The sequence below is a fragment of the Echinops telfairi genome, unplaced genomic scaffold, assembly GCF_000313985.2.
Source record: "Echinops telfairi isolate 266 unplaced genomic scaffold, ASM31398v2 ScPeMD7_9;HRSCAF=40, whole genome shotgun sequence".
NCBI classification, from domain to species: domain Eukaryota; kingdom Metazoa; phylum Chordata; class Mammalia; order Afrosoricida; family Tenrecidae; genus Echinops; species Echinops telfairi.
In genome coordinates this window covers 77,858,262-77,872,249 of record NW_022103906.1, presented here as the reverse complement: position 1 = coordinate 77,872,249, position 13,988 = coordinate 77,858,262, and the positions used below count along the sequence as shown (strand labels likewise).

At 47.8% G+C, this 13,988-nt stretch overlaps 1 protein-coding gene across 1 annotated transcript in view; it reads left to right on the top strand.

Moving 5' to 3' along the window:
- Positions 1–13,988, top strand: part of DRC1 (dynein regulatory complex subunit 1) — a 51,430-nt gene that overhangs the window by 12,837 nt on the left and 24,605 nt on the right. The window contains exons 3-7 of the mRNA XM_045286587.1: positions 111–223; positions 2,899–3,082; positions 8,264–8,401; positions 9,304–9,390; positions 9,943–10,065. Coding sequence (XP_045142522.1) covers positions 111–223; positions 2,899–3,082; positions 8,264–8,401; positions 9,304–9,390; positions 9,943–10,065 — 645 coding nt within the window. The remainder of the gene's footprint in view (positions 1–110; positions 224–2,898; positions 3,083–8,263; positions 8,402–9,303; positions 9,391–9,942; positions 10,066–13,988) is intronic.

The following is a 13,988-nucleotide window of genomic DNA, read 5'->3' as shown; positions in this document are numbered from 1 at the left end:
CTCCTATTTAGATGTCTAGAAAAGCTACATACAGCTGTGCAAATGCCTCTAACTATCAATCCCTTTATAAAGTGTTCTAACTTGACACATTCTTCCTCCTTGGTTTTCAGAAATTGGCTAAGCTGCTCTTCTGTGGCACCGAGTTGGTGACAAACATTCAGGTGGCTACTGATATCAAGGAGATCCAGCGGCGAGTGGAAGAAGAGGAGATAAAGCGTCAGCGGTAAGGAGCCCACCGCTGGCTCCCTGCATCCCTGAGCATCACGGGAAGGGGCGTTACCAAACGGAATTTTGTAGAATTCTCTTCCTGTGCCTAATGCATTGCCCCCTCTTTCTCGCTCCCCCCTGCTCCCTCTCCCCTTCTTTGAGTGTTGTAAGCTCCGTGGATGCAAGGAGGAGGGCAACACGGCTCTGGCTCTTGGAGCTCACAGTTTAGCTGAGGAGCCAGACATGGAAACAGACACCCCTGATCTGTTTCATAGTGAAGCTAAGTGTAACAAAACAAGCAAATCCACTGCCATCACGTGGGCATCGACTCATAGCAGCCGAAAGGATCGGGTAGAACTGCCCCTGTGAGTTTCTGAGACTGTCGCTCTTTAATGAAGTTGAGAGCCCTGTCTTCCTCCCGTGGAGCGGCTGCTGGTTTCTAACTGCAGTTAGCAGCCCAATGTGTAACCATTATGCCACCCAGGCTCCTTAAAGAAACGCGTAAGCCGTAAAGCCGTAAGGACCCATGGAAATACTCATGAGGGGGCCTTTGATTCCTTCTGGAGAGATTAGAGAAGACTTCCCGATCAAGGGCCTTTCCAGTTGGGCCCTAAACATGAACAGGAGTTTGAGGAGGGGGTATTTTAGACAGAGGGCACAGCTTGAGCCCAGGCGGGAGAGCCCGTGAGATGTGCTTAGCGATGGCTGTTTGTGGGAGGCGAGAGACGAGGCTGAGCAAGTAGATGGGGCTGTCCTCAGTTTAAGTTGATCAGAATGACCGGCCCCACAAACATCTTCGCATTCTGCCCAACTGTGGTAGTGTATCAAAGAATACTAAGGAAGCCACCGAGACAGATAGAGGCCCAGAGGCCTAATAGAAACCCAGGCCAAACCCTTACTTCCAGTCCTCAGAAGACAGCTGCCTGGCACACCACTCTGCCCAGGGCTTAGAGAGGTATAAGCTGCTTGTTGTTGATGAGTGCCCAATAAACACATGTGGGATTAATTGAAGGACGTTGGAGAGATAAACGACTAGGTGAGCCTCGCCTTTCTAGTTCTCCGGTCTCTTGCTTTCTGATGGTCAGACCAGTTGTGGCTGCCTTAGCCAGTTCCCTGCTTCAGCTTGCAAGGCTCACTTCCTGCGAGACATCCCTGAGGTGAAGCCACATGGACCTATCCTAATGCAGCCCTGGGTGCTGGAGCAGCCGCATGGAGACCCCTGCCAGCGCTGACATGCTTACACGCTCACTGATTCGACTTTCCTCCTGCAGTCGGCGTCATTGTGTGTGTTTTGTGCGACTGAGGAGGACTCTGTAGATTGGTGTTGGACATATGGGCTAATGTTGGACTCATGGGCTTGGACTAGCACTGTGATGGGATGCTTTTTGAATGTACACTTACCCTTTATATAAAACTCTCTTACACATATATGAGTTTCTGTGGATTGCTTTCCCTTGTCTACCCAGATTATGGTGTTAGTCTGGGTAGACTAGAGAAACACATCCACAGAAACGCATATATATACAAGAGGAAAGTGCTGTTCTAACTTGAGACCTGAGAACCAGAAAGGCGAGGCTCACCTGAGCCATTTATCTCTCCGCCCTTCAGTTAACCCTACTTGTGTTTATCGGCTGGGTCGGCACAATAAACCCTAACTGTCTCAGTGCCCTTGAGTGGGTTCGGGCTCATAGCAGCCCCACATGACAGAGAGAACCGCCTTGCTGGCAGCAGCGAGAAGGAGGAGGGCCCTCAAGGAGATGGGCTGACCATGGGCTCAGGCACAGGGATGATTGTGAAGATGCCTAGGACCGGGCAGTGTTTTGTTCTGCTGTGGATGGGATGGGGTCCCTCTGGGTGGTACCTGACCCTGCGGCATCTAACAACAACAACAACAACAACAACAACAACAACAACCATCTTTCCAGGGACAGATTGTCAGGCCTTTCTTCTGCAAAGGTGCTGGTGGGTTTGAACCACCAGCCTTCCGCTCAATAGTGCTTCCCCATTGTGTCACGGGCCCCTTGTAAGCAGCTCAGCTGGGTTAAAGGACTTGAGCGCGCACACAAGGGACTGAGATCAGCAGGAGCAGGGTCCTCCTTTAAATTCTTGTTTTGGTTTATTCTTCCGCTTCTTAGAAGCAGTTCAAGGAGAAGAGCAACCTTTGTGCTGCTGTGGCCCACAGCATGCCCCCCCACAGCACTGTTTTAACAGCAGGGCTTTCAGCTTGGCGCAGCACGAGCAGTTGCAAGTTCACCCGACTCCTTTAGAAACGTCCTCCTGCCTGTGATAGAAACACCAGGAACTGGGCTGACTGGTCCCCAGCAGGGTCAGCCGGGGGCAGGCCTCCACTGCCATGCTAAGAACATAGGGCTCAATTCTATCACAGTCAGGAAAATGGTGGCAGACACAGCTATACCCTTCCACTATTCAGTCAACCATCCAGTCTCCTTCACGCATGCCTCTTCTTGCTCGGTGCCTCTTCTCTGATTTGGTATCAGTTACTTATCATCAAGCATTAGACCTAAAGATGTCCCCGTGTCCAGTCTGGATTGGGGGTGGGGTGCGTGTGTCGGAAGGTAGTGCAGGGGTCCCTAGGGGCTGTATTACAGACTCTAGACATCCTTCCTCATCTACTGGAGAGCCTTGGCATCTCCCACTGGACCGGGGTGGCTGACATGCTTGTCTTTGCAGACTGGAGAAACTGGAGAATGAAGTGAAGACCAGTCAGGACAAATTTGACGAAATCACCTCCAAATGGGAGGAAGGCAAAAAGAAGAAGATCCCCCAGGAGCTGTGGGACATGCTGAACACCCAGCAGCTGCACTGCGCTGGGCTGATCGAGGATAAGAACAAGCTCATCAACGAGTTACAACAGGCAAGAGGCCCCTGGCTCCCCAAACTCTCGCCACAGCCATGGAATTGGGCTGGGGGATTGAATGGGGCCAGTGGCTGACTTCTTCCGAAGGGAAACATGTGGAGGGATGGCTTCCTTACTCAAAATGCTGCATACGCCAAGTGATAAACAGCTCCCCCAGGCCCCCTCCCCCGAAAAAATTAGTTATTTTGTTGTTGTGGAGAACACAACAAAACACACCAATCCACTACTTTCCACAAATACAATTAAAAAAAAATAATTTTCTTGGGGGCTCTTACAGCTCTTATCACAATCCATCCATCCATCTGTGTGTCCACAAATACAATTTCATAACGACGACAATATTCTTGGAGTTGTGCAGCCACTTCACCCTCCTGTCCTCCTCTGTTAGCAGAAACACACTGCCTTCCCAGGCTCCTGGACAGTCTTGCCAGGCCATCCCACCTGGAGGTGGCTCTGACTCATCGTGACCCCATGAGGATTGTTCTTAAAACAGCAGCATGATCAAGGTTAATCTTTTTTTCCCCCCACTAGTTAAGCTCAAGTATTGGTCACTTTTTGTTCAGTGTTGGGCTCTAACCAGAAGGTTGTTCGTCGGAACCCACTAGCTAGTGTGTGTGAGAAAGGCAAGGTCATTTGCCTCCATGAAAGATGTATAGCCTTGGAAACCCCATGGAGCTGTTCCCTGCCTTATAGGCTTCTGTGAAATAGAATAGAGGCTGCAGCAGTTGAGTTTGGTTTTTGGTTTGGCTTTAGGATGACGTCAGGGCATAGCCGTGATTTGTGGTTTAAAGGAGAATTCAGGGTAATTATTTTTTTTGGAGTTCATTCATCCTCAGTGGCTCTAGAAAGTCTGAAGTCCATGAGAATTTGAAAATCTGTTCTGCATCTTCCCTCTTTTGATCAGGGTTCTTCTGTGGAATCTTTGGATGGATCGCAATGTTCAGTAATGGTAGCTGAGCACCACCCAATGCTTCTGGTCTCTCGGTACAGGAGGCCATTGTTCATGGGGGCCGTTAGCCACACATCCCATATCCGTTTCCTATGCCTGACTCTCCTTCTTCCTCGGTTTCTCCCTGTGAACTAGATCCATGGTTGTGCCCTAGACGGCCACTAGTAAGTTTTATGACTTCAGGCACGACCCGAGAAACTGGGAGGTTGAACAAAAGTACTAAGCTCATTGTTGTTGTGCGAGGTGTAGTTGAGTGGTGAGATAGTTAGTTTATTGTGCCAGCCTGGCCGATAAACACAAGTGGAATTAATTGAAGGGTGGAGAGATAAATGGCTCGGTGAGCCTCGCCTTTCTTGTCTCTCGCTCTTTGATCATCGGACCAGTGTGCGGCTGCCTTGCTTGTCCTGTGCCTCAATTTAGAGGCTACACTACCTGTGGGACGCCTAGCCTGTGGACTGTGTCGCTGTAAGTTGAGGTCCCTTTACAGACCACACGATTGAAATTTACATCTCTTGAGCTGGGGACTGACAGGTGGTGACCTGGCTGACAGTGGTGACCTGCCTTGCTATTTTGCTGCCTGTGCTGGGATAGCCGAGCTCTCTCCACAAAGGACATCGTGGTGGCCCTCAGGACTCAAAGGACTGCCAGGGTCTCACAACTCTCTCTCACGGGAGTGAGTTGCACTGAGCCATTTCTACTGCTTATAATTTAACTGTTCATTTCTTGTATTATATATCTATCTGTATATGATTTAACAGTTCATTTCTTGTGTTATATATTTATCTATCTTTATAAAAAATATATATATATAATTACTAGCAATCTGGTTTTGTCTCTCTAGAGAACCCTGTATAACACAAGTGGGTTCCAACTTGTAGCAACTGCATGTCCAACAGAACAAAGCACTACAGGGCCTGTGCTAGCCATAGAATTTTTGTTATGTTTGAGTCCATTGTGCCAGCCACTGTGCCAAACCCCCCTCCTCCAGGGTCCTTCCTCTTTTCACCGGGTCTCTCCTTGATCAAACATCATGTCCTTTCCCGAGGACTGGTTTCTCCTGGTAACCTGCCCCAAAGTCTGGGAAATGGAGCCTCAAGTCTCACCCTCCTGGCTATTAAGGAGGAGCTTGGTTGCATTTCAACCAAGGCAGATTTTTTTTTGTACAGTACATTGTATTTTCAATATTATTCACAACACCATAGTTGCCATGCAACGTTCTCTGGTCTTCCCTATTTGATGTCTGGCTGTCACATGCTGTGTCAGTTTGGTACATTAGAGAAACAAATCCACAGAAACTCATATGTATAAGAGAGTTTTAGATAAAGGGTAAGTACACATCAAGAAAACATCCCAACCCAGTGCTGCCCAAGCCCACAAGTCCAACATTAACCCATATGTCTGATACCAATCCACAAAGTCCTCCTCCATCTCACAAAACACAAACAATGATGCCAACTACAGGAGGATAGCCGGATCAATGAATGTGTAAGCATCTCAGCCCTGGCAGGGGTCTCCACATGGCTGTTCCAGCACGCAGGGCTGCACTGGGGTAGGTCCATGTGGCTTCTCCTCAGGGATGTCTTGCAGGAAGTGAGCCTTGCTAGCTGAAGCGGGGAACTGGCTAAGGCAGCTGCACCCTGGTCCAACCATCAGAGAGCAAGAGACCCGAGAACTAGAAAGGCGAGGTTCACCTAGCCATTTATCTCTTAAGCACCCTTTAATTAACCGCACATAAGTTTATCGGCCAGGTTGGCACAGTAAACTTTAACTATCTCACATGCATATGAGGCATTGGAAATACTACTCTGGTTTGGGTCAGGTGCACCTTAGTCCTCGAAGGGATCTCTTGGCTCTTTAACTCTCCAGAGAGGTCTTGTGCAGTAGGTTTGTACAAGGCAATACATCCCTTGATACCTTGACTGCTGCTTCCACGAGCACTGATGGTGGAGCCAAGTAAAATGAAATCGGTGGGAACGTCAGTCTTCTCTCTGTTTGTCCTGATGTTTCCTGTGGATCCGGTTGTGGAGGATTTCTGTTTTCTTTACATTGACTCGTAATCCATACTGAAGGCGGAAATCTTTGATCCTTATCAGTAAGTACTTCCAAGATCTCTTCACTTTTAGCAAGCGGAGGGTTTGTCACCTGCATGTTGCAGATGGCTCGTGAGCCGACTTTTCATCTTGCTGCTGCCGCCCCAGCTTGTGGAAACCTGTCACGTGGTATTCCGTCCGTTCCTGGGACCTTGTGTTTTGCTAATGCCTTTAGTGCAGCGTGGCCTCCTTCCTTCAATACCACCAGTTGCTGACTATATACTGCCCCCATAAGTGATGGCATGTGGACCATCTCTTTTTGGTACAGTGACTCTGTGTGACCCTTCCATCCTCTTTGGATATGTCCTGCATTGTTCAACATTTGGTCCATGGGCTCTTTTGACATCACAACTCGAGGCTGGAAGTTTTTCTTGTACTCTCTCATCCCGAGGGACGCTAAGCCTGTCTCTCCTACTGGTGTCCTAACCCCAGACCTTTGCATGTTGCATTATCGTACTTGACTTGACCTTCTGGAGCTGCCCTTTGAAATGGTCTACTCAGCGTTTTAACGTCCCCTTTCCTTCCATTGATTTTTTTTTAAAAACATTTTATTAGGGGCTCATACAACTGTTATCCCAATCCATACACACATCAATTGTGTAAAGCGTATTTGTACATCATTTCTCAAAACATTTTCTCTCCATTTAAACTCCCGACATTAGGTCCTCATTTTTCCCCTCCCTCCCCGCTCCCCCCTCCCACATGAGCCCTTGATAGTTTATAAATGGGTATTTTGTCATATCTTGCCCTGTCCGACTTCTCCCTTCATCCACTTTTTGGTTGTCTGTCCCCCAGGGAGGAGGTCACACACAGTTCCATGTAATCGGTTCCCTCTTTCCTACCCATTCTCCCTTTACCCTCCCTGTTTTGCCACTCACACCACTGGTCCTATAGGGCTCATCCATCCTGGATTCCCTGTATTTTCAGTTCCTATCTGTACCAGTGTACCTCCTCTGGTCTAGCCAGTCTTGCAAGATCGAATTCGAGTCATGGTAGTGGGAGCGGGGAGGAAACCTTTAGGAACTAGAGGAAGGTTGTATTTCTCATCATTGTTACATCGCACCCTGACTGGCTCATCTCCTCCCCGAGACCCCTCTGCAAGGGGATCTCCAGTGGCCTACTAATGGGCTTTGGATCTCCACTCCACACTCCTTCCATTGATTTTAACCACACTAGATTCAAGAACAAGCTTCAGAGTCTCTTCTGACATCCACTTTGGTCATTTCTGCCCCCCCTTTCCTGTCTTCTAAATGACTTCTTTGCTTTGTTCAAGTTGGTTGTTCTTTATTTTATCCCATGACTCATGTGGTCTTCAGTCATTAGTGTTCAGTGATTCAAATCTATGTTTGAGACTTTCTCTAAATTCTGGTGGGATGTACTCGAGGCCTTATTTTGACTCTTGTTTTAATTTTGCCCCCAGCTCCAACCTAAACTCATAGATGAGCAATTAACCGTCTGATCCAAGAGTGGACAGCTAGCCCGATTTTGACTGGTAATTTTGAGCTTTCCCCAGATCTGTTTGCATAAATGTAATCAATGTGATTATTGTGGACTCGTCCCTTCCTTGTGGCCCTTCTGTGAGGGGGTGTCTGCAGATGGGCGTTTTGAGGCCCCACCTCTCTGTGTTCTTCAATGGAGGTTCCTCTCACGGTGGTTTTAGTTTATATCGCTCTGCTGACGGAAGCACTATGCTTTTAACCAGAAGCCACAACAAAGCAAAACAAACAAAGCAAAACCCAACAACTTTGTAGCTCTGTTAGAATTATTGGCTACTTAATAGCGAAACGACTCTTGCAAAATGCTGCTTCAGATGTTCACATGGTCAGCGAAGACTGGAATTGCGTCTGCAGTGGGTATTGTGCCCTTGTGTGGGAACCTAGACATTCATGGCTCAGAGGGTCCCCTTAGGCTTTCTGGGATCTTGCAGGGTGATTCCTAGGCGGTGGCCATTGAGGAGTTGGATCCTGTGCGGTTTGTTTAGAGCTTTGTGCGGCACTGAGCACCTTCTCTTGATTCCCCCCTTCCAGATTTAATCCTTAGTGGTTTCGGTTTCTGACCAGAAAGACCCAAGTGGAGCAGGCTCCATACCTCCTGCTTCTGTCCCAGTTCATGAGCGACCTTTTGCATGTTCTTTTCCAGGAGCTAAAAACCAAGGATGACCAGTACGTGAAGGATTTAAAGAAGCAGGCCGATGACATCTGCCTGCTGCTGGAGAGGATAGAAGAACAAGTCAAGAGTGTGATGAAGACCTTCCGCCAGGAGCTTGCGCACATTGAGGTGACCCGTACACAAAGACCACTTTCTGCTCTTGGCAGGGAGGCCAGGTCTGGCCCAAGGGTCCAATAAGGGTCCTAAGAGGTTTGGCTCCTCGGCTTGCTGTCTCTGTTCTAGGTTGTCATTCATTTATTCACGATTCATCAATAACAACGACATCCCAGGTGCTGTCCCAGTGGCTTAGGGTACAGCCACAGATGAAACAATGTCCCTGTACTCTGGAGCCTGTATTCTAGAGGCTAATCTATGGGCAGCGAGACAACAGACCAATCAATCTCTAAGTACACAATTTGAAGATAGTCAGGAGAGTGGGGCCTCTTCCTCTGACTTGTTATAGATTCCCTACTCTTCGGCTTCTTGGGAGCCCCAAACATGGTCATGCAATGGCTCTCATTGGAGATGAACATGCTCACCATGACTTCCCCCGTGGTGCATCGAGTTAAGCATTGGACTGCTACCTGTAGGATAGGTGATTTAAACCCACCGGCCACTTCACAGGAGAAAGGTGAGGCTCTCTGCTCCCAGAAAGATTTACAGCCTCGGAAACCCTACGGAGGAGTTCTACTCTGTTCTATGGGGCCTACTTCGACTCGACGGCACTCGTTTGGGCCAACAAGGGATACTGACCTATCTTCAGTTCCCTCCCTGCCTCTGACACTAACTAAGCCATGGGTCTGTTGGCACATTTCCTCTTTACATTAATGTTGTCGACTTCATACTTCAGACTGATAGACTTCCCGATACCTAAACTCCCTAGCCTTAACTCAGTCACATGAGCCTCGGCAAGCCTGCATGGGAATTGGACTTTGTGTGTTGACGACAAGGCACTTGCCCTGCTAGCTAAGACTCCTTTACTGCCACTGAGACCTGCCTGATAAAAAACGGTCTCTCCTTCTTGATTTCAGAAAGCATTTGAGATAGAACGACAGGAGCTCCTGGCCAACAATAAGAAGAAATGGGAGCGGGCGCTGCAGGCTCACAATGCCAAAGAGGTAAAGTGGGGGGTGGCAGAGGGGCGTAAATAGGCTTCCGAAGCCAGGGTGGTTTCTACTGTGACTGAATTTGCTCTGCCCCTTTGTCCCTTGGGCAGGATCACCACGGCATACATTTAATGCCACACTTCCTGGTGAGCCAGCCTTGCAGACCGAGGTTGGCTTGGTGGGTCCCTGTGGCTCACCCCATTCTGTCCTCCTCTCCTGTGTTTCTCGGTCAGCTGCCCCAGCCCAAGAAGGATGTTTTTAGGGGGCTTGGGGGCTTTTCACCTCCTTGCAGACATGTAGCGGGCAAAACAGTGACCTGACCAGAATCCAACACCTCATTCAGAAATGAGCCCGCTTGCTCTTTCTCCGTGGCACGCTCCACGTGGTTTGAAGACGTGCTACGAGCTGTGACCCAGGGATTCAAAGTCTGGGGAGGGGCTCCCGCGAGCAGTCAGACGCCCTCTGGAGTTTGAAACCTTCAAACCCTCCCCAGGGTCAGGCTGGCCAGGCCCTGAAGGGTGGAGGGGGCCCGTAGCGACTCCCCCGTGTCCTCTGGGCCCTCAGCTGGAGTACCTCGTCAGCCGCATTAAGAAAGTGGAGGAATACGAGAGGCAGCTGAACAAGCAGCGCATCTGGGACTGCGAGGAGTACCACATGATCAAGATCAAGCTGGAGCAGGACGTGCAGGTAGGACAGCTGCCCCACGCTTGGGCATCCGGGTGGCAGAGCAGGTGGATGGCCAGCACCTGGGAAGGTGTCGTCCCGAGGGACCACCCCCGACGCTCTGGTGTGGGTCCCCTCACACAAGTATTTATGACTTCTTAGTTTTACACGTTCCTACCTAGAGGAGCTCATGGACAGAGACACGTGGAGAAATGCTCTCCTTAGAACACCAGTAAAATTCCCACGAGACCCACTGCCATTGAGTCAAAGTTCAATGGAAGCAACCCTCGAATAGGGTTTCTGAGGCTGTAAATCTTTGGGGGTGGGGAGCAGAAAGCCTCATCTTTCTCTGGCTGGTGGGTTTGCCCTGCTGACATCGTAGACAGCAAGCCAGTGCTTAGGGTCTGGGACCCTATGGCATGTAAGGAGTAGCGGAAGGACTGTGCGTTATAGCCTGGCAAAGGGCATGTCTTAAGGGAATTTTAACTGCATCCGAGGGTCGAAGCTAGAACTACTGCTACTAATAGGTGCTTTCTAATGAGTATCTACCTTAATCCATGCACTTAACACACAATAGCCTCACTGTACCATGAAAGCCAGATACCACTTACAGCATCTTATAGGAAACTGAGGCCCTGGGACAGGAATGTTTGTCTTGCAAGTAGTAGACCCTGGGTGCAAACCTCGGTGCGCTTGGGTCAAAAGCTTTCCAGTTGTCTTTGTTATCTAGTGTTGTAACAGAAACACTGCCACAGACAGCAATGTATTCTCTTACAGTTTAGCCCATTCAAGGTCCCATTCACAGCTTCCTCCCTGTGCTGGTTTGGAGGAAGGTCCTTGTCGCTTTTCAGCATTGGTGGGCCTGACATTCCTTGGGGCTCTCTACATATATTGGTATCAATTTTCCCCTGAGTCTGGAGGTTCTGGATCCAAAGGACATACTCTGCTCGGCACTTCTTTCTTGGTGGTAATCAGGTCACTGTGATTCCTGCTTGCTTCACTAATCCTTTTATAGCTAAAAAGAGATTGACTCAAAATTCAGCCTAATCCTGTCGAGTTTATCCTGACTCATGAACATAACTCCCTCTGATTATGCCTCATTACCATGATAGAGGTTAGGACTCACAACACATCACGGAATGGATGATAATCTCACCATGTTGAGGATTCTGGGGAGGCAAGTTGACACAGATTTTAAGGGACACAATGCAACCCATGACATCAGGCTTCCAAACAGTCCACTGACTGATGCTTGGAAATTTGCCATAAGGAAGTTTCTGACTCATCAGCAGAAAGAACCTTCCATGAGAGCTATCCAGCAATCAAAAAGGGTTGTCCCACAAAACAAAGAGCCCTTTATCTCATTAAGTATTCAAAGGCTGACTCATGGGCTCTCTTCATTGTCGAAGAGGAATGCCTGCAGTGGGATGGAGATTAGACTTTCTGGTTTCTAAAATCCTTGCCAAGTCTGGACTCTGTGTTTCGTGCCAGTTAAAGAAAAGCATCTCTTTCTACCGTGAGATGTAATTGCATCGTAATGTTCAGGCACGGACTGTTCTTTTTACACTCTGCCTAGATAAATGGGCCAGGTTAAAACTTCCCACGTGGCCTTTGGTAGAATGTCAGTTCGTCCTTCTCCTGTAGCTTTATATCAGTAGGTTAAATTAAAAACCTCCACGAGACTACAGATTTTACCAATCTTGCAAAGTGCCCCAGACCCATCTCAAGTCTCTGTATGGAGATGAGAGCTACCAACAAAGAACAGTGGAAGCCCGCAGAAGCGCAGTCCCACTGGTGTGGGCTTTACAGATGTGATTTTAATGAAAACGATGATTGTTGGGCATCCTGATTTTATTTTCTTCCCCCCAACTTGTCTTGCTAATTAATGATAATGAAATAATAATAATGATAATTAATGATAATGAACTTACTGTTGGTCTCAAACCATAACATATGTAGAATTTCATACTCTTAACCCATGTCCAGACACCAGAACAAAACAAAATGCTTCAACCTTGGGAGATCATGTTGTGAAAGGGGGCTAGTGGTAAGATTAGGGAGGTGAGGGACTGGAGGCAGAGAGACTAGGCCACCCAAGGTTGAATAGCACACATCATACGATTGCTTGCTGTAGATTCTGTCCTCAGAAACGCATTGCTGTTACTTCTCTCAGTGCATGACCAGCCCTGCTGGCAACTCTGATGTGGTATTATGAACATGAAGCAAATATGAGGTTATGTTAGGTTTCTTGGGTGAGAAATACCTCGGTCCTTGGCTTTGCACGAGAAAGAATATTCACACTGAAGCCTGGTTTGTGATCCAAGTGGGTTTTTATATAGGACCGAAGCCGTTTAAGGCATTACAGTAAACTGAATACAAGCCAGAGGGAGAGAGACCACAGCCCAGGCTGCGCAGGACTGTGGAGAAGCAACTGGAAAAGAGCTCACGGTCTCCTGCTTCCAGCATTTTGGGTGCCTTCCGCTGGGAAGTGTGGTCTAAGGTGCTGGTTGACCCCATTGGCTGAATTAAGCCCACCTGGCCTAGATGGGGGCCCACCCGGGTGTACCCAGTCTTCGTGGTTCGAGGGCCTGAATTTGTGCATACCCTCTAGCCATTATGGGGTTCCAACTTCCTGTAAGGAGGGGAGAGGGAGGCCTTGGCATGTAGAGGGACAACCCCTGGTTTCTGCCTCTAGCTACCTAACAGAGACATAACTCTTCTACCTTGCAAATGTTTTATTGAAAAGATCTGACCCACGCTCTGTTAGAAAATGTCAGAAGATTCAATGGAAGGAATAATTGCATTTTCTAACACAGAGTCATGTGTCATCCTACAATAAAATGTGAATGAAGTGTGCCCTCCCCTGTGAGAGAGCCCAGGGGAAAGCGCACTGCCAGTGAGTCTAGGCTGATGTATGGTGACGCTGTAAGACAGAGGAGCAGGAGATAGCCTCGGCTTTCTCCCAGGGACTGGCTGGGAGGTTCCAAGTGCTGTCTTTGCTGTGAGCCCAACGTGTAAGCCACCACCCCACCAGTGCTTCCTGCGGGAGAAGCAGTCTGTCTTCATTTGGTCAAGCAAACAAAGGGAAATGGGTTTACAGTCAAGGGAAGTGTGGGGAGGGCGGAAATTTTACCATGAGTTGTCAAGTCATAAACTTTCTTTTTATATATATATATCCCTGGTCCATGATAGAGTCAGCATTATCAACTTCTTGAGAAATAATGTAAGTGACCTCCATGGGATATTCAGTAATTCTAATAATAATATCATTAATCTAGCCAAAGAATATAGAATTTGGAATAGTAGTTCAAAGTTTTCTATACATATAAAGAACATTTTTTAGACTGAAATACATGAATGTTCAGTTATTCAGATTAAAAACTTGAGTGACTGAATATTGCTAAGAAAACAATATGAGGGTTAAACACCAGGGAAAAATTTCAATAATGCTCATTCACTAAGGCAAAACTATGCAGAAATAAGGCATGTCACAAGAAGTGATGGAAATATGAAAATAGCAAGTATTTGTGGGTCTTAACCTGCCAATTATTGGGGTGCAAACATTTTGATATGGGGGTTTTACAAATTGGATGCAGATCAGGTCAATTCTAGTTGAAGTCCTTGAAATGTCAAAGTTGATTCATTTGATTAAGAAGAGGACAAAGTGAGATAAGCTCTAATCTAAGGATTTCAAAATGCAAAAACATTGCCTCACCAGCTAGAGGGGAAGTGAGGATGGCTGAGGTACTCCATCTCATGATTTATGGAGCAGTTAAAAAAAATAACCTTTATTAAAGTTGGACATTGAATAAGAAAGACCGAAGAAGAATGATGCATTTGAATTACGATGCTGGCAAAGAATATGGAGAGTGACATGGGCTGCCAGAAGAACCAGCAACTCTGTCCTTGAGGAAGCACAGCCAGAATGATGCTCAGACGTTAGGATG